General features: G+C 48.2%; 1 protein-coding gene across 2 annotated transcripts in view; it reads right to left on the bottom strand.

Annotated features, from left to right (window-relative positions):
- SFGH (S-formylglutathione hydrolase) overlaps positions 1-26,155 on the bottom strand; it is a 160,797-nt gene that overhangs the window by 30,530 nt on the left and 104,112 nt on the right. For both annotated transcript variants that reach the window (XM_086814425.1, XM_086814426.1), the window contains exon 4: positions 3,061-3,108. In XM_086814425.1, coding sequence (XP_086670551.1) covers positions 3,061-3,108 — 48 coding nt within the window. The remainder of the gene's footprint in view (positions 1-3,060; positions 3,109-26,155) is intronic.

Genomic DNA, 26,155 nt, shown 5'->3' with positions numbered 1-26,155 from the left:
GGTGAGGCATTGAGAAATCCGTTGAGCTTCGCGCTTCATGATTTGCCCAATCTGTACCTCATGCTTAAGACGAAAGCGTGTGGCTCGGCATTCCTCATCATACCAACAGTTCTGGGGCATGGAACCGCAAGGTGGCTTGGTGGTAGACCGTTGCGTGCAGATGAAAGAAGTGGTGGCAAACGTGTGGAGTATGGTGTTGAGTTGTGATGTGAGGTGAGGAACCGCAAGGTGGCTTGGTGGTAGACCGTTGCGTGCAGATGAAAGAAGTGGTGGCAGACATGTGGAGTAAGGTGTTGAGTCGTGATGTGAGGGCGGGTAGGGAACTAGTAGATTCCACATCCTAGAGTTAGCGGTAAGATGTGGTCAGAGTAAAGTGGGTCAAGCTTGTGATCAAAATAGACCTAGGTGTAATGTGAGATGGGGGGTGGTGGCGGAGGGACGGGTAGTGTGCAAGTAAGAGTGAAAGATTTGACATGTGAATACTCGATGTTGAGCTCTTTCTTTATTTGCAAAGAATGATTTCCTCCCAACACAAAGTACTTATACTCATCCACATATGACTTGTCAAAAGACCTTTTGCTGGGAAATATGGTGCTGACTTTTCTTTCATGGTGATGTTTAAATTGTGACCCATGTTTCATTCAACTCTCTCACCACTACTACTGTTTGTATCGGGATCAAAAGGAGGGCGTTCAATATTTTGAATGGGTAATTCTAATGGTCGTTTATCTACAATATTTTGTGTTTTTATCTTTTCTCTCAAGGCATTAAGCTTATTATCTTGGAAACCTTTTCCTACAGGTACAGGTGCCCCTGGATGACCAGATGGTAATTGCTCGGCATTGTCAGCTTCAAAGGGGGTTGGCGGGATGGAGAAGTCGGGTAGAAGGTGTGCCAAAGCCGGAGATCCCATCAAGTAGTCCACGGTGTTAGAACCTCCTGAGTAAGGGTAGCAGGTGTGGGCGTCCGAGGAGGGCCATCGGAACATCCCGTTATAGATAACAAGACCATGTGCAACTCCCAACTCTAAGAAATGTCTCCCATACACCGCAACCTCACGGTCCTGTGATGATCTCTGTAACCCCGTGTCAGCAGTGATGTCCAGCTCCTGGAGTCTAATAGGGTCGTCCAGATCAAGTAGTGGGACCTGCTAATTCCCCGTCATGGCGCTGAAGTCCCCGAGCATGACGACTTCCCCCAGCTGTGAGATATCCATAATATCCGCAGCTGAGAGAGAGAGAGTGAGCTGCACAGGCCACACGCCATGGCTACAAGAGCTGGTGCGCACTCCATATTTGATGACGCAAGAGAAAGAGAGAGAGATTAATGTCTGCCAAAGGCCAGGATGGCCTATGAGACCAAAGTGATATTGAATGTATACAACTTGCTGCATATGGTATGCTGCTCTTGGCGGGCTGTGAGCTCGCTCTTTGTCAAGACAATGGGATTACAAGAATCTGGTCTTTTGAGGGGTTGTGGCTGTCAGTGCACCCAAGGAACCTGCCTTGAAGTTCTCTTTGCAACCTCCTGTGAATGGCTAAGGTTTTAGAGATCCTTGCTTTGTGGGCTTTGGTCCTCAGTGGCTCTCAGGCACCTAGTTGTGTGGAGGTTGTGACAAGGACTCCCTCTGGTGGGTATCAAAGAGTCTAGTGCCCAGACAATTGAGGACATGTACGCAGTAGCTTAGGAGAGTCATGGTGCAGTAGACCTTTTGTGAGTCCTCATGAAGGGACTCGGTTGACCGAGCGATTGTGAGAGTAGGCTATAATCACTGGGTAGATGAAGGTGCATGCTAATGACAAGTTACAACTGCCTAGAGGCATTTGGCCTTTGAGAATGAGCAAGCTGGGAACCAAAGAGCTGCACGAAGCATGTGAAAGGGATGTTGTGGACATTGGACACTGCATATATTCAAGGATTGATAAAGGAATGCCAAAGAGACTGCATTTGGGCCAGATGTGACTGGACAGTAGCAAAAATAAGTTTGGAGCAGTTTTGGGCACACGAAAAGTTGGCCCAGTATAAAAAATTGTGATGAGGCAATTAAATACAAGCCCAACTTGTTATTAAAGCAGCTGGCTAAGATCCTAAAGGGGGGGGGGGGGGGGGGGTGGTGAAACCTATTAAATATGGGAACCCAAAGGTAAAATACCACAATTTAGCCCACAACTTGCTCACAAATGCTCGACCAGCAGTGGGGGTTGGTTTCAGCCTATAAAAGGCTCCATTGAGGCTCTACCAGAAATCAGATGCTTAGAGCTCCTCTTAGCCCTCGCTTGAGCAAAACACAGCCCACAAGAGATTTTGTGAGCAGTCAGTACACAAAAAAAGCAGCAGGTAGCAGACAAAAAGTCACTGATAGCAGAATGAGGTATAGATGGAATGTTCAGTCCCTGTACTTTAATATTCATATCAGTAAAGCAAATACTCACAAGAGGGGGACCATCCTGCCCATTAATATCAAGTTCAACGTCCTTCTTGAGCAAAACACAACCCACAGAGATTTTTTGAGCAGCCAGTACACAGGAAAATCAGCAGGTAGCAGCTTGCCCCTTCAAAGCAAATGAACGAAAAGCCACTAATAGGCACAACAAGCTATAGACTGAATGTTCAATCCTTACTTTGCATATCAGTAAAGCAAGTACTCCACAAGAGGGGGACCGTCCTGGCCATTAAGAGCAAGTTCAACATCCTTGTGCATGAATGTATCTGTTCTATTGTCTGTTGTTTAAACTATCACGTGAATAGAGCCTTTATAGTTACATATAGGTAGGCGATCATGATATCAAATGCGTCTACACTGGATCACCATTTCTTTTCTTGCAATCACTATCAGTCCACATACCTAGCATGCATACTTTTGTGTTTGGTGAATGACGGCTGTACTTTTGATGTATAACCATGGTCTCACAGATACAGTATTTCTTTACATTCTTTTCATATATTTTTCTTGGATATATTAGTTTACTTCTTCAGAGACATTGACAATACGAAGTCACATCCATATTTATAAACTGCTGCGTAGAAGGCACCAATAGATCACGTGTTTGATAGCCTCACCTACGCCAAAGTCCCAACTGTCCGACTCTCCTTCCACATTTAATCCTCCTGTACACACAAAGCATATGTTAGCCATACTCTATAGCACATCATTTTGAGAAAACAAAATAAATTCAGATACAACCTTTGATTACAAAGGAAGGTAGTGTGCAAGAAAAAGAGAGAAAAGAACTATGCCCAAAATTTGCTTTTGTTCTTGGGAGGGTGCATGCTCTTAGTATAAACAATTATTAGAAATTTAAATATAGACCCATCCTGCTGCCCTCCTCTAGCCCAAGGATTATTAACTCGAAATGTGTGTTTAAAGAATCACACTGTGTGAGTGATGAAAGCCTTGACAACATACAACCACCACGCTTTCAAGGCTATTCATATGTAACACTGAGTAAGCAACATTGGGTAATTATGGCTTGGTATGCATCCCACAGTGGCCACGGCATGCCTATATGTAGTTTTTTCCCAATACTATTGCTTTTCCTTTCCATCTTCTTCCATTCTCCTGCTGCACTGTGGGCTCTCAGCCATACACATTGAGCTACACTCATCTAAATCAAGCCATGGTGGACTCAATCTTCCCACGGGGAAAAAAACCTTTTAGAAGCACCTCCATCCACACACCCCAATATCTACCATTCAAGAGTTGGTGCACACATACAACAGCCGCCTTCCAAGTTCCCCCTGTGTACAAGCCTCTCGCCCCCTTCTCCCCACTAGGCACAAGCCACCCTCTCCCCTCACACAAGCCTTCCACCCTTTCTTTGCCTTGCTGCTGTGGACTTCATGTCATCTCTCTCCCCTCTACGCGCCAATCTCCCGCTGTTGTTCTATTATGTACCTAACACTAATCCTCCAGATTAGGGCCTAATCTGGTCAGGGTTGGGGAGCGTTGGGATTAGAGGAAGGCCACGGGGAGGTTACAGGTGGCTAGGGTTCATTATTATTGATAATCCATTGTTACTAGCTATTTATAGCTGGATTGTTATTTATAGCGGCAATGGTCATCATATAAGTGACTTATCGGTTATTATGATTCATTCAGTCATAGAATTGGCTGATGGTCTATGCCTGGACCAAACTCCCGCCATGGACATGGCAGTTCACAGGCGGTCTTGCTGAAGGTCCCTTACGATAGGCTCTGGTGGCATTGTCACCAGAAACAGGAAACGGAAATAGAAACGGCAACCCCTCGGAAACGGAAACAACAACTGCTGGGAAACGGAAACGGCTAGGAAACGGCATATATACTTGATAAATTAAATTACAGAACCAAAAACTAGTAATTACAAATTCAACAACAAGACTTTCTCAAATTTGCATAAAGGACACCTCAAGATCAAGTCAATTTCTTATTGAATTTAGAATAGAAAGTACAATGCAAATACATCAGCCAAGTTTGGAACTCATGAGTAGACTCAAACTTGCGAGAGACGCACATCATTTGAGCCCAGATCATCATAATCTAGGAAGTTGTTAGAGCCACAATCCCCTGCTTTGCCCAAACTAGCTATCGGGTCAGGCGGTAAACTAGCCTGCTCCTCTGCCTCTGAACCTTTCGCATCCTCCTCTGACCAATGCTTCCAAGATTGGGAGTTCTCATTACGCTCAAGAAGACGCAAATTGGCACTCACAAAAGTTAGATCATTGGTCTTTTGAGTGCCAAGCCGGTTTCGCTTCTTTGAAGCGATATGGCTAAATGAGCTCCATAGTTGCTCCAAACAAGAGGAACTGACCGCCTCGCTCAGAATCTTGATGGCCAATAGTTGCAACTCTGAAGTGTCTACCCCATAGTCCTCCCACCAAACACATGGATCAGTGGTGAAGCGATCTGTCAAAGCATTGGCTCTTGCAAGCCCTGTAACCTGCCAGTTGATCCTTGATAGTTCTCTACTTTGCCATGTTAGACTCAAGTCTCTCCGAAATCATGTCCCATCCACCTGCCACCTCCAAATCTGTGTATTGATTACCTATTTGAAATTGGGGATCGACCATAAAACCTGCTACATGCATAGGTGAATGGTACATATCCCATCTATCCTGGCATAGCTTCCACCATCTTGTCCATCCTCTCCTAAATCTTTCCAATGCATGGCTGAAGTGAATCTGTCATCCTAAACAAGTGGATGATTCGCTTTCCCAAAGCTATGATGCGTCTCACCAGCTCCCACCAAAGAGGGTTCCCAATATTTAACGCACATGCCTTCCCTCCAGCAGTTCCAGACAAAGCATGCCTCTCATTCTCATCACTCACCATCAACTGCTTTAAGGCACTAGAACACTTGTTAAGGGACCCCAACATGAGAAAGTTGTATCCGAAACGAGTGTCTGAATACTTGCACAAATCTCTAGAAGACTTCTTCCTTAACTCAGCCAGCAAGAAAGTGTTCCTGTAAATGAAGGATACAATCTGGGTGGCTTGCCGGCTTCCTTGTTCGCATTATCTCCATCAGCTACAAATTGGATCACCTTCTCTTCACCCATCGCTTATACAGCTGCTGACCACTCTTGGAAAAGTCCTCCTTCACTCTTTCCTATCTCGGACGCATCATGCAATGAGATACAGTAAGATTGGCAATGACACCATGAATGGATCTGGATAGAGTGTCACTCCAGCCATCTGCAATAAGTGTGGAGCCAATATTTGCATGTCCACTTTTTCGCGCCTCTTTTTTTGTAGGCACCCTCTGCCAGTACCTCATCCCACCAAGGCCACTCCATAGATTTGGACTTCTTTGAGATGGAATGAGACTGATCCATGGAAGCCATGGATGCAAAGATTGCAAAGAAGGAATGAGGAACATGGGTCATTGCAATGGACAATAAGGACAAGGTGCCAAGAGATTCTGAAAAAAAGAAAGTACACAATAGAGCGGACAAAGTTCAAAGAAAAATAAATTCTTTATTCATTCAACATTAGCAATAGTTTCTGGCATTACAAGTTACAACAGACGACTTTCTACATGGGTTTATTGTCCTGATTCTCATGTCTGGTAGGTGCCTCAGCATGAACTAGGGCCACAGCAAGTGCTTCTACAGGTTGCAGGTTTCGCCATATGAGTGCTCGTCTTCGAGTGTGTCTTGTGACCACTTGCAGCAAGCAATCTTCATCATCCCAAAACCACATGGGAGGGCAGTGACATCATCGAGCCCTCTTAGAGATTTCCTCTTGCAATGTCAGGCTCTCTCAAAGAGACAAAGGGCATCGACAATGAGCTGTCTCGATGTATTGTCACTCAGCCACACATGAACTACAACCACAACGCTGCTCAAAGAATGCCATTGGTGCAAACTATTCACTGCAACACAATAAGAAGAAGAGAGGGATTAATTGAAAAAGGACTTGTTATATTTTAAAAAACCTGCAATTTAATTAAGATGCTTCCCATCTATTTTTAAAAAAAGTCAACGGTCATTTAAAAAAAGGTCCATTTACAAAGAGGGTAGGACGGGTGTACTGTGCTGGTACAGTCATATAGCAGGAGCACCCATGCACAACTGCAAGGACCGCTTGATTAAGAAGAACTGTGAAATACCTAAGTTGGGCAAGGTTGTATGTCACATGCACTCTGCAGTGTATTGCATGGTGACAAGCTGGCTCATCATCATCAGTGCAACATTGTACAGTATTAGTTCCTGTTAGGATGATATTTGTCATACACCGTGACCCCATTGTAATCCTCAGTCCAGGATAAGTCAGGCACGAGCTACGTAGGTCATTCTCAGCCTTAGACAGTCAGTCAGTCAGTCAGTCCAAGTCCCTTAACCCACTTGAAGAGACGCATTCATGCATGTAGAGTCAATAGAAACCTTAGGGTTTACATTAGAAGCACTCTGCATATTGCATAGCATTCATTCCATATGCATGTCGGCTAGCTAGACCATTGCAAAAGCCTTCAGATACCATCTAGCAGCCATCAGAATTTATCCAATATTATTCCCATATTTTACAGCATTTATTGAGCATTTTTTACATCATTTATATATTTTATTTGGACAAGTGCAGTCGGCCAGCCCTGTAGCCAGCCGACCAACACCCCTTGCCCATATAAATAGCCCAGAATATCATCCATTTATTCATTCATATCTCATTCAGCCTTGAAGCACTCAATGCTTGGAGCCTTCAACACAAGGAGCATAAAGCGATTGCAGAATTCAACACCTTATACCTCAGCGTTTTCCTCATCAGCATCTAGGAGCATTAACGCTTGAGCAATTCAGCCTCTATGCAGTAAAACGCAGCATCTACAGCATTCAGCCTTCAGTCCCTTTTGTGTTTTCAGCATACATATCTTCATCGTTTTGTTACAGCCACTTGGTGAAGGTAAAACTCAGCATTCATATTCATTTACAGCATTCATACATAGCCTAGAACAGTCCCAAACAGCCCCTATCTCAGCCTCAGATTTGCAGCCCTTCCTCATTCCATTGGGAAGAGTGCATAGGCTCGAGATTGGACATCATTGGTGCTTCTACAGCCGTGTACAGTTCAGCCCGACTCTTGGTCTTCCAAGATCTTGCATTTGGCTTATCATCAGTCCACCATCAGTCTCTTCAAAGATAATCAAGCAAATACTATTCCAGTAATGGGATAGGGGGCCCTTCAACGGGTAATTCGGGACCTCATATGGTGTACAGTTTCCATCTCTCTCTCTGTCTCTCTCAAATCTCTTATAGTTTGAAGTCTTAAAGTGGATTGCTAAACTCGTGAAACTCAGGATTCAGAAGACGGTGTGAGCATTTGTGTGACAGGATCCTCAATTACGAATACTTCCACTGCATGTTACATTGTATGCTTGGGAGGTCAGCGAGATGGCCATACAAAAGGGTACACGTCGGCTTAAAAGCCAGCGCTGATTTGGACAAACCTAGGCTTGGTGCCATGGATATTATTAGGGCGGTTATTTTTTTTTAAGCAAGTGGGCATGCTATGATGCAAAAGCGCTAATCTTTTTTGTAAATGTCAACGATGGGCCTAGTACCTTCTAATTATAGTTTTTAAAGGGAACCTCCTTTTTTATAGTGGGAAACCACATGGGTGTTTTTTCCCTCTATAAAACTGTGTTATTGGGGGTCTTATCTTCTCCGGACGTGATGAAACCTTGGAGATGGTCTATTGCGAGGTTTCACAATTCAGTTTCCAACTCTCGTGCGTGAAGTATTGGTAAGTGGGTAGTTTTGCATGTTTTCTTGTCTTTCCTCACGTGAAAAAGATGTTTCTTCCCCTCTTTAATTTCTGAAATTCAGAATCGGTACACAGTTTTCTTGTAGCACCACCTTTTTCTTCTCCATGGAGCTTGCACTTCGCTTCAATGACGACCTATTGGGTCATGAGGATATCCCTCAACCCCGTGGGGAGCCTATTGAGGCCGAGCAAGAAGAGGAGATTGAAGGTGTAGAGAAAACTTACTTTGAAGAGAAAATGGCCTAAATCCTCGCCAACTTACAGGCTGATATGTAGCAGTTGCGGGATCAAGTGTCACTCCTATAGAGGGCAGCTCTTGGATCAGCCCCTACTCCAGGTACGGTTGCAATCACGCCTTCTTTCACACCGGACACTTTTGTGGGCGAGAAGAAGGAGAGGACACAAGAGATTGTCGACTCCTGGCTCAACCGGTCGAATGTGCACTTTGAGTTTCACCCTTTCCCAAATGCCCGGAAGTGGAAGGCTCTTACCTAGAGGAGAGAACTCAGAGATAAACCTGCTACTTGGACAGATTTTGAGGCACAGTTTCAAGACGCGTTCCTCCAGGCTAAGGACGAGTTTGATGTTGTGGTCAAGATTGCAGACTTGGATATTCACATGATGTCATTTTGACACGTATTTACAGACGTTCAAGGTATTGCAGTCTCGAGCAGGGCACATAGCCGCTACTACCTTATGCAGATTCTTTATCCGTGGTCTTGCCAGAGATCATAGTTGTCGTCGTATGTCGTACAACACAATCGTATGGTACGGCACAATACGATATCATACCGTGCCGCATGGACCGATTTTATTTTTTCTCCCCTGCCCCCCCCCCCCCCCCCCCCCGGCACACGCGCACATGCCTGGTTTTTGACCATTGCTGTTTTGACCCCCTTTTTTTTAAGGGCTACTTTTTGGCCGTTTATGTCTATTTTTGACTGTTATGGGGCTTGCTTGCTTTGGGCCTTGGCCTTGCGTGGGTGCCTTGGACTCTTTGGCCTCCCTTTAAAAAGCTCTCCTCCAACCTTCTCTCCATCAGAAGTTTTAAGCTCTCAAGCTCAAGCTCTCATAGCACTAGCCTCTCAAGCTCAAGCTCAAGCTCTCATTGCTCTCGAGTCTCAAGCTCTCCTCTCTTGGGCCTTGGCACTTGCAAGGTATACCTAGATGAATCCAAGAACATGCCCAAATTCACCGTATAAGACAATGCAATTTATAACCTCATGGTAGTCGTCCACAAGACAATAAACCATCAACTCCATCATGCATAGTATGGACTAGATACTGCGACATCCCCCCCCCTCTCCGCCAGCCCCCTCTGCGCCGCCTCTGCGCCCCCCTCCCCCCCCCTCTGCGCCCCCTCTGCGCCAGCCCTCCCCCCGCCCTCTCTCCCGCTAGCATCCCTGCCCTCTCTCCCTCCCTCTCTCTCTCTCTCTCTCTCCCACCTGCGCATCCCCTCCCACCTCTCTCCCCCCGCTGCCCACCTCTCTCTCTCTCTCTGTCTCTCCCGTCGCCTCTCTCTCTCTCTCCCCGTCGCCTCTCTCTCTCTCTCCCCGTCGCCTGCGCTTTCTCTCTCCCTGTCGCCGGTGCATCCCCTCCCCGTCTCTTCGTTTTGGTCGCCGCGTGTGCTGCTGCTGCCGCCATGTGAAGCCCCAACCCAATCCAGGTTATGTTCGCTACCCTTTCCTCATCCACCCTTGCTCAGGCCTCCAAGGCAGCAACATAAGTGTTAGGGTTCTATCTCTCCGAGGTACATCGACATGGCCAAGGGTGCAAGCAAAGAGGAGATAGTCAAAATGGAGGATAAGCTGAACATCTCCATCAGAGAAAACAAGAAGACAGCGGACTCCGCCATCAACAACATCATCAACCGACTTTCCAAAGTCGAGAAGGAGATCGAAGATTTACAAAAAGAGTCATACAACATCATTGAGGAGGAGCGGATGCGACATGCTCGTAGACTCAATGTGAGAGTCACGGGGATTCTCGAGGTAGCCGACTCTACCCCCAAGGGGGATGGGCGGACACTATGCACACGACTTGGATACTCACATGAGGGAACCCCCCCCCCCCCCCTTTCCTCAAAGCTTGGAGGGCCAGGAAAGACATGACAAAGAAGAGAGCTCTCATCATACAGTTTCGGGATGTGGAGGCATGCACCATCTTCAAGAGGAAGAGGGTCATACTACGAGGCTTAGAGGGAGCTCCTATTTTCTTGGATGATGATCTCACGAGGATGCAGCTAGAGCATAGGAGAGCTTGCATGCCACAAGTCTTACATGCGAGAAGAGAAGGCAAGAAGGCCTTCTATCGAGATGGTCGGGTCATCATTGATGGCCGGCCCATGGATTAGTGGTTTGGGGCCTATGGGACAGCCTGGTGGACGACTGGAGCATGTTATGGTGAGGAGAGACATCATACTTCTGACAGAGACACATCAGAGCCCAGAGAGAGGGCTACCTCGAGTAGAGGGATTCCAGTGGGAGTCAGCATACAGGAGGACCACACGCCAAGGTACCTCGAGAGGGTCGGGGGGGAGTAGCAGTTCTATTCAGACGGGAGCTACAGGGGAGACTGAGAGTGGTAGCACAGGATCCAAAGGCCAGATACATGTGGATCAGCTTACAGCTCTCACCGGACAGAGTTATATACATAGCCCTATGTTACTTTCCTCCATCAGGATCCTCCTATGTCATTACAGAGGACATGCCACAGGAGGAGGAGACAGGAGCCTCACCACACACTTGTCAGTTAGAGGAGATTATGCATTATTCTACACTAGGGGAGGTATTTCTTACGGGTGACTTCAATGCCCACACACAGAGAGCAGACAGTGTGAGGTGTATGACTATGATGACATGGAGATCCTCCACCCTGTGGATCCAGAGGAGATAGGGGCTAGTCGGGCATCAGAGGACACTAGACCAGACAGAGCACATTATGGGGACCACTTACTAGAGTTGGGAGCCAGGCATCGTCTCGTTATTTGTAACGGGATGCTACAGTGGCCGGGATCAGAAGGGCTAACATGCTTCCCACATGGGGGTCATACACGGACCGGAGGCACGGTGGTAGACTACATTATGGGGTCTTTGGGGGCATCACAGCTTGTCACCTCATTCTCCATCCCACCTCGTCCTATTGGGGCAGATCATACATACTTGGCATTTTCACTAGCCGGATCATTGAAGAGATCAGCATAGGATGAGGGGGAGATTACAGATTATGGCAGGCATTTTCTCACACTCGGGAGTGCACATGGGTTGGTCATATACAATGGCCTATTGAGATGGCAAGGATCAAATGCTCTCACATGCTGGAACTCTAAAGGGGGAGCGAGCACACGGGACTACTTGATGGGATCTCCTTCATTGATACCTGATGTGCGGGATTTCATGATTTCCAGTCAGCCCATTGGCATAGCAGCCGATCATGCATACCTGAGTTTCACACTAGTAGGTAGGTCCCCAAGAGATGGGCCAGCCACTCATCTACCTAGGTACCCAAGATATCAGTTTACACGTGAGACAGCCGAGGTTTACCAAGATGTAGTATATGATGGCTTGTTTGCTTTAGACCTGCATAGCCCTTTGGACGAGATTACGAGAGGATTGGCAGGTGTACTACATGCCTCTGCCTCATAGTGCATTTCCCTGCACTATGATCCCTCCCCCACCCCCCAGCGCCCCCACAGCGCTGCCCCACAGAACAATCGGTATGATGATGATTGTCACGAGACACGAGCACAGCTACAGCGTGAGATTGCAATTGGGACTCACACGCAAAGACATGCCAAGATGATCTTTCGGCGTCTTGTGCAAAGGAAGAAAGGAGCCTACCTTGCTAAGTTAGAGGAGGAGATCTACCAACTCTTCCTAGGAAAGGACAACAAGAGGGCATGGAAGATGTTTCAAGAGAGACAGCCTGGTATTCCGATTACTGCACCTAAGGCATGGCATGCTTATGCTAGAGAGTTGTATGATGCACCACGACAGCCCCCCACCCCCCCTCCACTGGGAGCTAGACCGGCTAGCAACACCTTTTTTACTATGCGGATGGTGCTAGATGCGATAAACGGGTAACAGAATGGAAAGGCACACGATCATGATGGGCTAGTTGGAGAGCACTTCTCATATGCGCGTGATACTTTGGCTCCGCTGATTGTACATGTGTTTAATCGTGCCATTTGTGAGGGTTTCCCACCAGCAAGCTGGACAGAGTATACCATTGTACCACTCTTTAAGAGTGGGGACCCCATGGTACCAGGCAACTACACGACGATCATGATTGGTCATTACTTGGCCAAACTATATGGCTCTATATTGGAGTTGGAGCTTAGCCACTGGGCAGAGAGGCATGGTCACCGAGCATAGGGACAAGCCGGCTTTAGGAGCGGATTTACTACCTTGGATCCAATACTTACACTTAGGGCACTTATTGAAGAATGCATGACACAGAAGAGAAGGATATATTGCTGCTTTGTGGACTTACGCAAAGCCTTCGATACCGTACCACATGCCAGGCTTATGCACAGATTGCAGGACATTGAGGTACCTGAGGATATGCAGTGGGGGATATATGCTTTGTATGAGTCTGTGATAGGCAGAGTCCGAGCTCCAGGCGGACTATCCGATATGGTGACCAGCACGATAGGGGTGAAGCAGGGAGGCCCGCTATCACCCACCCTCTTTGGGCTGTACATGGATGTGGTCTCCGATTATGTAGACAGATTGGGAGGCCCAGGGGCATGCCTGGCAGGGGTGTTGATACCCATCTTGTTACATGCAAATGATATTGTTCTAATCTCAGACTCTCCGGAGGGATTACAAAGACATTTGGATGCATTACAGGCATTCTGTGCAGATAGAGATCTGACAATGAACCTCGGGAAAACCAAGGTTATGGTGTTTAACACCACACAGGCATGGGTAACGACATCAGAGTATCAGTTCACTTTCCAAGGGGAGCCGGTTGAGTACGTCAAGTCATATGTCTATTTAGGAGTTACTTTCACAGGACCGCGTTTCTCCTTGAAGGAGGCAGCAGCAACTAGATTAGCTCGAGGGCATGCAGCCTTGGGGGTACTTGAGAGACAGTGTGCACACATATAGTTTCAGGAGCCGTGCACCAAATTGTGGCTATTTGATACACTTGTCACACCGACCCTCCTATACGGAGCTCCAATTTGGGGGCCCAGCATACATCATAGATCTCAGAGAGGGACAGATGAGGGATGGAGGCATATGGAGGCATATGGAGAGACCACTGATTATGATGATTGCCCGCATGATTCAGAGCAAATCATCAGTACCACATGAGATTGTTCGGGCTGAATTGGGTGTCGCACGAGTAGTGACCGAGGCCCTATTCCAAGCAGTTACATTTTTACAGCGGCTATGGAAGCTCCCTCAGCAGAGGTACTCCCGATTGGCATTGACCTCATCCATACAATTGGCAGAGGATGGAGATACTCATTGCTAGTTTGTGGATAGAGGCACTCCCACCCTTTCAGTACAACTTGGATTGTCCATTTTTGGATCTCACCTGCTCAGAGCAGAACCGTGTGATTAGGATGGATATCGTCAGAGTGGACACAGAGAGGACATGGACTAGTCCCCTTGAGCCCTTAAGCACGAAAATGGCTCATTACAAGAGCCATTTTCTGCACCTCTCACCAGATGGTTTTATCACCCACCTGGCGTACATGGATGTACACCTATCACATCGGATAGGTTGCGCCATTGGACAGATCCGGACCTCATCACATCAGTTGCAGATTGAGACAGGGCCATATGTGCATCAGATCTCGGATGACTGCATTTGTCAGCTATGCTACCAAGAGGCAGAGACAAAGGAGCACTACATTTGCCGATGTACAGTCTATTATGAGATCCGAGGGAGATATCACTACCTCTTCCGAGAGGGTTTTGGGCCGCTCTCAGATGAGATTACACAGTACCTTAGACTGGGAGAGGTCTTACTAGTGGGAGACTTCAATGCCAAGACAAGGAGCAAACACTGCACTACATATGATTTCGAGGGAGATCCCATACAGCTACCAACTCTAGAGGACGAGGACTCTAGATCACAGAGGGTGTGAAGATTCTAAGCCAGTCAAATACTATGGACGGGAGCTTTTGGAGCTAGGATCATGCCACCGTCTCTGCATCTATAACGGGATGGAGAGATGACCAAAGTCAAGAGGACTTACATGCTTTCCACATGGAGGTGGAAGTAGCACGAATGTAGCTCAGCTCATACATGATTTCTCAGTACCCCCCATACCCATCGGAGCTGATCACACATACTTATCTTTCACCATGATAGCCACCCCCCCTCCCCCTGCCTCAGCACCCACCTCCACCCATCACACCACTGTCCAATTCACTCATGACTGTGATCACATATAACAGAACACCCTTTACCATGGTCTACGTGACATGGATCCGCAGCACCTCTGGAGATACTCACATCACAATTGACTCATCTACTCCACTCCTCTGCCATTGCCAGCTTCCCTCATACCACCCATACCCCCTCTAAAGCTAAATTAGGGATGATGCCCCAGAATGGTTGGTATGACGACGAGTGTTGTGAGACTCGTGCTCGCCTCAAACAACAGTAAGAACTAGGGGAGATCTCTGAACCTGAAGCTCAAAGATTAAACCGAGCTCTAACTTGTCGGAAGAGGAGGAAACACGAAATCGAACAATACTGGGAGTTGTACCAACTATTCTTGAGCATTAACTCGAAAGAGGCTTGGAGGTGGTTTCGTGAGCCACGACCACCCACACCCATCACTGATCCGACCACCAGGCATGATTATACAAAGTCCCTCTACCATGTACCAGATCAGCCCCCGTTACCCTCTCCACCCAATCCTCAACCCACCACCTCTACTTTTTTCACTTCAAGTATCGTAGAGAAAGCTCTTAAGACGCTACATCATGGAAGATCTGCAGATCATACAGGGATACGAGGTGAACACTTCTCTTATGCCTCTACCACCATAGCTCCTTTCCTTGCACATCTCTTCAACAGGACACTTGTAGAGGGCTTCCCACACACATGGAGCATGAATATCATTACCCCCATTCACAAATCAGGTGACCCGATGGACCCGGGGAACTACAGGACTCTCATGGTTAGCCATATTATGGCCAAGATATATGGATCAGTACTTGAGACAGCACTCAGCTCTCTGGCCAAGACGGAGGGTCTTCGTGCTCCAAGACAGGCTGGGTTCGCAGTCACTTCTGCACACTGGATCATATCTTCACCTTGAGGAGACTGATTGAGCAGGCCAAGTCACGAGAGCAGAGACTCTATTGTTGCTTTGTTGATTTTCGCAAAGCATTCGACACAGTGCCATGGGACTGGCTCCTACAAAGATTGCACACTCTTGGGGTGCCTTCAAATATGATATGGGGGATCATTGCTTTATATGAGAGGGTGATGGGACGAGCCAAATGCCCAGGTGGTCTGCCTGGGGGTGAAGCAGGGCTGCCCACTCTCCCCAACACTCTTTGGCCTGTACATAGATGAGGTCATGGACTTCATAGACAGAGGAGGGAGTGGTACATCACTCTCACAGGTTTTGGTCACTTTATTACTCTATGCAGATGACATCATTCTGATATCTGACTCGTAGGAGGGACTACAGCGCCACATCGACACCTTAGATGATTTTTGTACCCAGAGAGACCTTTCAGTGAACCTTAGGAAAACCAAGGTTATGATCTTTCACACTTCGAGACAGGTTATGAAAGATACAATGATCACATATAGAGGCAGCCAGGTGGAGGTGACAGAATCATACAGAGGGCTGATAGTACATCTGCTAGCGGGACTTCTATGATATGTGTACTAGTGTTATGACCCTATGTTTTTCTCTTTGGACAACAAGCAGGTGGGCACGGGCACGGGCACGGGATGGACAGTGTGAACAGGCATCAGTTGGATGTGAAAAGGAAACTCATGTTGGTGGCCAGCCCAAGTGTGAAAGGGGACAAAAAGGGACTTTAAAATTAATAAGGTTTTTAAACCTTTGATGATTTAAAAGTATTATTATTTATGGCATGCGTTTTTGCCATCTGCTTTTGGCGTTTTTGAGAAAGGACCTAAAAATCAAGATCAACCTGTGCACTTGGAAGGTCCATTCCATGAGTGGCTGAAGCGAAGGGTGGCAAGCTGAAGTGAGCAGATTGTTGGACTCAGATAGTGAGCGCTGATCACCGCGAGCTCCCCGAACCCCGATTCGCTCCCCTCCGCCTCTGATCCATCCTCCGCCTCTGTTCCTCTGCCTTCCCTTCCTTCCTCCATCGCTGCGCCCCTCCTTCCTCCTTCTCCTCTTTCCTCCTTCGCTGCCTGAATCCCTCCCTTCCGCTTCCACCTCTGTTCCTCCCCATCACTTCCTTCCTCCTTCGCTGCCCCCTCCTTCCTCCTTCGTTTCCTTCCTCCTTTGCTGCGCCCATCCGCTTCTCTTCCTGCTTCGCCCCCCATCCTCCTCCGCCTCCCCTCCTTGCCTTTGCCCACCCTAATTCGCCTTTCCTTCCCCTCTGTTCGCCCCTGCCCCTGCCCCTGCCCCTCTCCTGCCTCTGCGCAGCCCTGTTGTGCTGCCCTTCCCCCGCCCCTCTTCGCCTTTGTGTCCAGCCTTTTCCCCTTGCTTCCCTCTCCTTCTTGCTTTTCCCTTTTCCTCCCTCCTTTCCTTTCGTTCGCCTCAACGCCTTCCTCTTCCCCTTGGTTCGGATTGCTCCTCATCCGGGTTCAAGTCGGCCTTTTTCCTCGATTAGCATCATGGCTAATCATTCTCCCTCGGCCGGGCGAACCATTGTATTTTCCGAAGCTGAGCTCGCGGTCCTCTACGCCGAAATAGAGAGAGACTTCAAAACGACCCTCATTGCCAGAATCTTTGGATCTCACCCGTCCCGTCTCCAGGCTCGGGATTGGGTCCTGGCAGCTCTGCCCTCCGACCTTGCTCTACACTTTCAAGATGTCAGGTTGCTTGGAAGAGGTTTCTTCCAAGTGGATTTTGATTCTGAGGACGCAGCCTCAGAGGTTTTGCAGGGCAGCCCTTTGCCATTGGGCCCGAGGAAGATATTCTTTCTTCCCTACTCCAACTATTTTGACCCTGTTGAGGAAGACCGGAACCGTTTCTTGATTACTCTCAGATTCCCAGGTCTTCCTCGCGCATATTGGCCTATGTTAGAGGCCATCGGGTCTGCCTTTGGGCTTGTTCTTCAAGTGCCCCTCCTTCACGCCTTGCCGACATCTTCTGCCCAAGTGGTCACTGCCTCGGCGGATGCTGCCCTAGGGTCATGGTTCTTGCCCGTGACATTGAGCTCTTTGAGGACTATGTTTTGCTTCCGGGCCCTTGTGGCCCTTTGAAGCAACATATGGAGATTGCAGGTAAACCCGATCAGTGCCGGGGTTGTCACCAACACGGTCACTTTGCTCGAGATTGTCCTCGGGCTCGAGTCGCAGGCGGCCTTGTAAGCGTGCCTCTCAAGCCCCACCTTCCTTGGCTCCTTCCTGTCCTTCAGTCCGCCAGGTCTGGCGAGCTGTCTCTCACGCCCGCCCCCCTGGTGCGATTGATGGGAAGGCTTCCTCGGATCATGTACAGATAGATGATGTTTCTGGTCAGAGGGATCTGTCAGCTGATGCATCTTTGCAAAGAGATGATATCTCAGATCAAGATGACTTTGTGGAGTCCTCTCTACTTGGAGGGGGCGATATGCAGGATGTTCAGCACAGTGGGGATCATGTATTGCAGGATTTTCAGCATGATGCCATTGCCCTTGATGCCCTGCAAGGCGAACAGGTTTCTCATACATATGCAGGCACGGTGCAGGGCCTGGAACAAGGGCATGTCAGTAGACTTTGCCCCGTGGATTTTCCCGTCCTCCAGCATTATGAGAGGCATCCTCAAGTTGCCTATCGTCTTCTTAGATCGGGGGTCAAACCCCCTTCTCTTCCATGAGAATCGTCTCATGGAATGTTCAGGGCCTTGGAGGGCTTCCCACCCGTGGTAAGAAGCGCCTTCTGAAGGACTAGCTTTACCCTGCTGTTACAGGAGGGTCTATGGATGTGCTTTTGTTGCAAGAACACAAATTGGATAGATCTCAGTGTGGTAAAACTGGTAAGATGCTTTCTGGCCACACCTTCTGGTCCTCGGCAGTTGGGACTAGAGGGGGTGTTTGTATTTCAGTGGCAGCATCTATTATACCTCATGTTATTGGGCACGGTGTTATCATCCCTGCTAGAGCGTAGTGGATCTTGATCATGCATGAGGGTCAGAAATTGGGAATCTTGAATATCTATGCACCTAACGTGAGAGGTGAAAGGGTGGCCTTTTGGGACACCATTACAAATGTCATTCCCCAGGTTGATCATTGGATAGTGGGAGGAGATTTTAATATGGTTGAGCAACCTTCTAACAAGAAGGGTGGACGCGAAGGGGTTTACACCCTTTGGAGCGAGCCTCATGGGAGAGGTTCACGCTTTCTTTTTTGGCAGGGATTGCTCGACTGAGGATGACTTCCAGAAAAGGCCAAATTCCTTATCTTTCTCTTGGCACAACCGCAGGAACGGGGGCCCGTATCCGTATCCCTAACTCTCTTTATCTAGATGCTGACATTTTCCTTGAGATCAGAGAGATATGGAGATCTTGTGACGGTCCTGATCCTCGTCATAATATTGAGCTAGCTCTTGAGAGGACCAGCCATCATTATCATAGCATTGCCTTGTCTAAGAGAAGGAGGCTCTCGACAAGGAGAGAGCTATTAGGCGTAGGATTGCTGCTCTTAGGGAGCATGAAAAGCATCCACATGCGACTTGGGTTACAGACCTCTTGACAACAGTTAGAGCAAAGCTGCAGTTGGCCATGGACAGGAGGGCTGAGTTCGCCTTTCATGCGAACCAGGCCTTTTGGACTCGGATGGGTGGCAGATGCAACAAAGAGTTTTTTTCAGCGCACAGGCCTTCCCATAGCAGGGATTCTGTGAGGTACTTGCAGGATTCACAGGGTGAGGTTCAGATTGAGCCTGATAAGGTGAGGGGTATTGCTTCAGAATTTTATCGGTCTTTGTTGACTGCAGAGGTGCCCTCCCCTCACAGAGAGGTGGCACGGCAGAAAGTTTCGGAGTTCATGCCCAGGCTCATTACAGATGCTATGTGTTCGTCCCTGGATGCCCCTTTCTCGAAGGATGAATTCCTTCACGCACTGCATGCTCTTTCCAGTGGTTCATGCCCAGGGGATGATGGTCTTTCTCCCGCCTTCTTTATTCTTTTTTGGGATCATATTGGAGATACTTTCACTGTTGCCCTTCAGGAAATGTGGTTGTCGGGTATGATGTGTCCATACGTCACGGAGGGGCTGATTCACCTTATCCCCAAGGGTGGGGACAAGACTGACATCAAGCAATGGAGGCCCATCACCCTACTCGGATCTGCATATCTTAGGTAAAGCCTTGAGTATAAGGTTGCAGCCGATTCTCCAAAGGACTATCCATGATACCTAGAATGGGTTCCTCCAAGGAACGAATATATTTGATAACATCTTTTCTTTTTGGGAAGCTGTCGAGTGGGCAAAGGCTAGTCAACAGCCTCTTGCCATTCTTTTGCTTGATTTTGAAAAATCTTATGACAGAGTGAATTGGGATTTTTTGGAGGGCACTATGGCACACATGGGGTTTTCCCACAACTGGATCAGAGGTGTGTCTTGCCTATACAGGGAGGCTCATAGCACTGTTTTAGCCTGTGGGGGGCGTGGTGAGCGTTTTCAGATTTCCCGTTCAGGGAGGCAGGGCTGTCCCCTCGCCCCTTTACTGTACCTCATTGCAGCTGAGGCTATGAGCACGTTTCTTCGGGCTGCCCCTAGTGTTGTGGGTCTCAGGCTGCCTTTATGTACGGAGGAAGAGTTTTTGGACTCTGAGTTAGCAGATGATACGGCGTTGTTCGTTGAGGCTTCACATGCTTGTTTATGTGCTGTCCGGACAGCCTTGGAGGCCTTTTGTTTGGCAGCAGGAGCTACTATCAATTGGCATAAGTCAGTTGGTTTTTGGATCAATGATTCTCCTCTTGCAGATTGGGGTACAGATGTTGGTTTTACTTGGATTGAGAGAGGATGCTCTGCCAGATACCTTGGTTGTCAGGTGGGCGTTGACATCTCCCCTGCACAACAGTTTGCTCCTATGCTCTTAAGCATTAAAAGCAAACTTCATCACTGGAGTAGGAGGAAGCTCGACTTGGCCTCTAGAGCTTTGGTGGTTAAACAAGTTTTGCTAGCCACAACTTGGTTTATCGCTTCGTGCTAGATTTTTCATAAGGGCTGCATTGGCCAGCTTCGTCGCCTTATTCGGAACTTTCTTTGGTCACGGCTTGACGGAAATGCACACACCAAGGCTAGAGTTGCTTGGGAAACCATTATCAGGCCTAAGCAGGAAGGGGGATTGAATATCATTGACCCTGAGGTGCAATGTAAGGCTTTGCTGTGTAAGTTGGTTGTTAGGGGCTTTCTTCCAGGCACTGAGCCGTGGAAGGACTTTCTCATGCAGCAGATCACGAAGTGTGTCCCTGTTCGCGGAGGTGACTGGGCTCTCAGCTCACGCTTTATTTTTTCGGATGCAATTCACCGCTCCCCTTCATCCCCCCTGGTTAGGTCCCCCTCCTACGGGCCTGAGACTGCCTGAGGAGTTTTTTGGTACACATCCCCCCGTGTTCAGCGGAGGAAGTTAACCAGCAACCCATTCTGCGGAATGATTTGATCTTAGATGTGCATGGTAGGCCTCTTGCGGCAGCTATGCATATTCTTCGGGCTGGCTGGGAGACCCTTTGCCCTACAGTGTTGGCTTGGAAGAGGTTTCAGAGCCTCACCGAGGTACAGAGATTGGATCTCATGCAACATTTGAGAGGCTCTAGTCGGAGGATTGCACATATTGATGCACCCATTCCCAACCACTAGATTACTGGATCTTTCTTGGAAGACTGTCATCATTCTTGGTTTGGGGTTTTTTCTGGGACAGGTGTTCCTCTTCAGGTTATGGGTCTCCCTTTGCCTAGGGAGGATGATGTACCGGTCTTTTTTTCTGTACAGGATGGATGGCAGTTGGAGAGATGTGACGTGCACGACCTTATTGAGGGCCCCCAGTTTCGTCTAGTCAGAGCTGTTGGCAGGTTAGGGAAGCACGTCTTTGTTGACCCCCTCCAGGGATGATCACAGAGAGTGTTAGCCTTTGGTTGTATGGTGGCTGCCCTATCAGACATTTGCATTGGGACCCCAGTGAGTGGGTGTGGAAGCATGCTTGTAAACCCTTGAAAAGCATGCCTTTTCTTAGTTATACGGTGCGGAATGCCAGACATCTTATCTTGGGACACATTCAGAGTGTCCCTACTCTTAGACCCCATTGGGAACCCTACCGCATTTCGACTGACATTCAGATGGTTTTTTGGCAGAGATTGTGGCATTCTTATAGGAAGCCACAGATTTCCTCCTTTATTTGGGTTTCTCTTCATGGTGGTCTAGCCACCAATCAGTGGAGGTCAGTTACTAGTGCTTGCCCAGCATGCCCTAGATGTGCAGGAGTTTCGGAGTTAGTTTACCATTGTTTATGGGAATGCACGGAAGCACAGAGGGTTTGGTCTGCAATTGCACCTCTTTGGTAGGATTAAGAGGGATGCTATCATTTCTTTTGGTTCTATCATTTGGTTGACACAGTCTAGGCCTCAGCTGAGATTCAAGGGGACTAACAGCAGCTTGGCCATTATGGTTAGGCAAGGAGTTGCTCAGCAGTGTTGTCTTCAGGATTTGCCACTTTCACACTTTGTCCCTCCGGCACAGAGGTTAGACAGTTCTTGGGAGATTATTGCTAGCATCTCAGCCTGGAATATCTGGAAGGCTAGATGCACTGAGGCCATTGAGGGTACTCCCGTTCTTGTTTCTCAATGTCTTTGCAGGATTTAGAGTGATATTATTCACACCATCTACCCGGGCCAGAATCCAGGGATCTTCGAGGGCTGCGGAGAGGAAGCACAGCCAGTTTACGAGAGTGGGATATTTGTATCTTTTTCACGTCCTCTCATTCGGGACCCTATTGGCAGCACAAGGCTCCTGATTGGTTGAGATCTCCACCTTTCTTGGTGTGAAATCTCCATTTTGTAGAATTTTTTCATACTTAATAGATGTCTCCTTTCTGAAAAAAAAAAAGAAGTGAGCAGATCGCCGGGTGGTGGTCATCATTGAGCAGGGGTCGCCGTGTGGAGTCGGCGGCTGCTGCACTCAAGGGCTACAGCACCAGGCGGGCTGCATCGGGCTGTGTATGGCTGTGGACGCCAGGTGGGCTGCTGTGCATGGGCTACAAGCAGCTACAGCGCACATGGCCACAGGGCTGCTGCGCATGGGCTACAGGCGGCTGCAGCGCACATGGCTATAGGGCTACAGCGCGTGGGCTACAGGGTGGAAGTGCTGCGCATGGGCTTTAGGCAAGGCTGTTGCGCACATGACTACAGGGTGCTGCTGCGCACATGACTTCAGGGTGCTGCTGCGCACATGGGTTACGGGCAGGTGGGCTACAATCAGCTATGGGCGCCAGGTGAGCTGCAGCCACTCAGGGCAGCCAGGAAAGTATCAGGTGGAGGCTCTCTACGCCAGGTGGTTGCACGTATAGGCTTCAGCCAGCAACAGACCCAAGTCGGGAGACTCTCTACAGCCAGTCGGCCAGCCAGAAGGACTGCAGGCGGCCACAGAGGCGCAAGGACTGAACAGCATGTTCAACTCTGTCTCTCTCTTGGAAGGAGGTGAGCTGAAGGAGGCATCGAGGGGCTAACAGCCAAGGGGTCTCTGCCTGCACTTCGCCCCCTTTCTCTTCGCTTCTCTCTTCCCACCCGTCTTCTCTCTCTTCGCCCCCTTTCTCTTCGCCTCTCTCTCTCTCTGCCTGCATTTCGCCCGCCTGCACCTCTGCGCCCCCTTTCTCTTCGCTTCTCTCTTCCCACCCGCCTTCTCTCTCTCTCTCTCTCTCTCTCTCTCTCTCTCTCTCTCTCTCTCTGCCTGCACTTCGCCCCCTTTCTCTTCGCTTCTCTCTTCAGACCCAGTTACATGGATGTACACTTGTCTCATGCAGTACGATGTGCTATTGGTCAGATTCGCACATCCTCACACCAGCTTGAGATTGAGATTGGCCGATATAGAGGTATACTAGCTGAGGCCAGGATATGCCGAGTATGCCATGGGGAGCCAGAGCCAGAGCTGCATTATATATGCCATTGTACTGCATACTATGAGATACGTGGTCGTTTCCACTGTTTATTCAGAGAGGGTTTTGGACCACTTTCCAGAGTCATGGGGTACCAGGACCAGAGGTGTTTGGGATTGTTCTTGCTTGAGCTGCGGAGACATAGAGATAGCCTGCTTAGGCGCACAGAGAGCCAGACTCAGAGGCACATTACAGACTTCTTTAGTCCAGCCATCACTGCGCCAGATGGACCACAGCAGCAGCAGGACATGGATACCGCCCACACCAGGGGTACACTGATTGATCGTGCGATTGAGCTTGGGTGGTCCAGACGCCCACGACTACGGAGGAGGGCATCCCAGCATAGACGGAGGTTGCAGCGGCAGATTCGGATTATTCTTGCGAGGCATGCGGGACACCCAGTCAGGGTGCTGACCACAGAGGATATTGAGGAGATCCGCCAGTGTCCGATGCGGCACATATTATGAGATGGAGGTACCTCCATAGTGTACCTTCCAGTTCCAGTTTCATTTTCTAGGTGCCAGTAGTATCATCTTTATTTTTCATTTTCTGGGTTTTTTTATCCAGACATTGTATCAGATCCACCATGATGTAACTTTTGGTCTCATAGGTCATTATGGCCTTTTGAAGACGTTAATATAACATTTCATTTCATTTCATTTTCCCACCCGTCTTTTCTCTCTTTGCCCCCTTTCTCTTCGCCTCTCTCTCTCTCTCTCTCTGCCTGCATTTCACCCGCCTGCACCTCTGCGCCCCCTCTCTCTTCGCTTCTCTCTTCCCACCCGCCTTCTCTCTCTTCGCTTCTCTCTCTCTCTCTCTCTCTCTCTCTCTCTCTCTCTCTCTCTCTCTCTCTCTCTCTCTCTCTCTCTCTCTCTCTCTCTCTCTGCCTCTGCCTGCACTTCGCCCCCTTTCCGTACCCACCCTTGCTCAGGCCCCCAAGGCAGCAACATAACTCTCCCCTGCACCTGTAGCTGAGCATCTTGTAGGTCGCATTTTCTGAGTCTCCCCCAAAGGGGAGAGGGTACCCTTGAGGGGGGACTCGTTCCACCAACAGCCCTCTCCTTTATCAACAGCAACGCATGGAAAGTAAGAAGTCTTTTGCCTCAGTTCACCGCTTCACGATTACCGCCCATTCCTCCACCCGTGAGCAAGCCGACACCATGGAAAGCCTACCTTATGCAAGAACTGAAGAAACTCCAGGGAGAATTAGCAGCACTGAAACACGACACTATCAAGAAAGATGAACAAATCAACGAACTGAAAGTGCAAGTGCAAGCCATGAACACGAAGCAAGAGGAAGCACGAGAAGGACCCATACCTACAACACTACAAACAGAAACGACAAACCATGTTTCAAAGGTAAATTCAGTTAACTCACAAGATTTTGTTAAAGAAGTCATATCAGCGGTCAAAGAAAAGGAACGAATGGAAAGTAACAAAAAGGTAATCAGAGTTGGTGGTCTTCCTCAAGGCTGGGATAGGGCAGACATAGCTCAAGAGCTTCGAGAAGACTACATATTAGATACAGATGTACTAAAAGTCTCCTATATGGACAACAATGAGAAAATAGCAGTGATGAAGCAAACAAGGTCTCTCCAAGGGACAAAGGTATGGATAGCTGATGAACTCACCCCGCTACAACTCAAGAACAAATCGGCAGAGCTGAATAAAGTTAAAGAAGCAAGAAAGAATGGCAAATGGGCAATATACAGAGGAGGACAAGCAATCATTAAAGAATTCCGTACCCCACCCCCCTCGAGAGCAAATCCATCCATGGATGAAATATAGCTATTTTTATTTTGAACCTCAATTTCGAACTAGATGCAATAGAACCCATTGTAATTTAAACTCTTAAGAGTCTTAAGAGTTCATTTTGAGTTTTTTTTTTTTTTCAGTTTTATGCCTCTTTGGCATCGAGACCCAGAGTGGAATGTAAATGGATGTACCTGATCTGTCCCATAGGTCGGATTCGGCCTCCCGTGGACGTTAATATAACTTTCTTTCTTTCTTTCTTTCTATCTCTTCCCAAGCAGGTTTTGTTTACGAGAATAGGATGCAGAGGATCAAGCTACATATGCACAAGATGATGTTCTTGGAAGAGATGTGTGTTGCTCTTCGTCTTGGATCTATGTGTATTCAGGGACTGCTTGACACGTCCTCTATCTTTCTCTCGCTACGTTTTGGCAACCGTGTTTTGATGGTATATCTGTCATGGAAACAGGACATTGGTTTTCCCGAGAGGAAACAGATCTTTGCTATCGAGGAAATAGGCCTATGGTTTATGGATACAGGTCTATGGTTTATCAGATACAGGTCTTTGGTTTCATGTGGAAAACATGTCTTTGGAGTTCATATGGACAGGTTCTAGTTTTCTCGAGGTTACATGAAAGCTGTGACTACATGGGAGGACATATGGTTTGGTATAGCCCTACTACTGTTTGGGAAAGAGATCTATGGTACAGATGGAGAAGACCTTAGATGGAGAGACCTTTTCAAGGAGGGAGGTGTTGTACAAGTGTGCCTTCTCTATGGAATGCTTTGCTGTATTAGCGAGAGTTCTTATGTGGAAGTCCTGGGTGAAAGCTTCGAGGGATCCTATTGGTAGAGGATTCGACAAGTTGTACTTTGTACTCAAATTTTGATCAAGTAAAGAAATACCGCAAGGGGC

Source organism: Cibotium barometz, chromosome 20, assembly GCF_041138505.1.
Source record: "Cibotium barometz isolate CiBa-2024 chromosome 20, ASM4113850v1, whole genome shotgun sequence".
NCBI lineage: Eukaryota > Viridiplantae > Streptophyta > Polypodiopsida > Cyatheales > Cibotiaceae > Cibotium > Cibotium barometz.
This window is presented reverse-complemented; position numbering and strand designations above follow the sequence as displayed.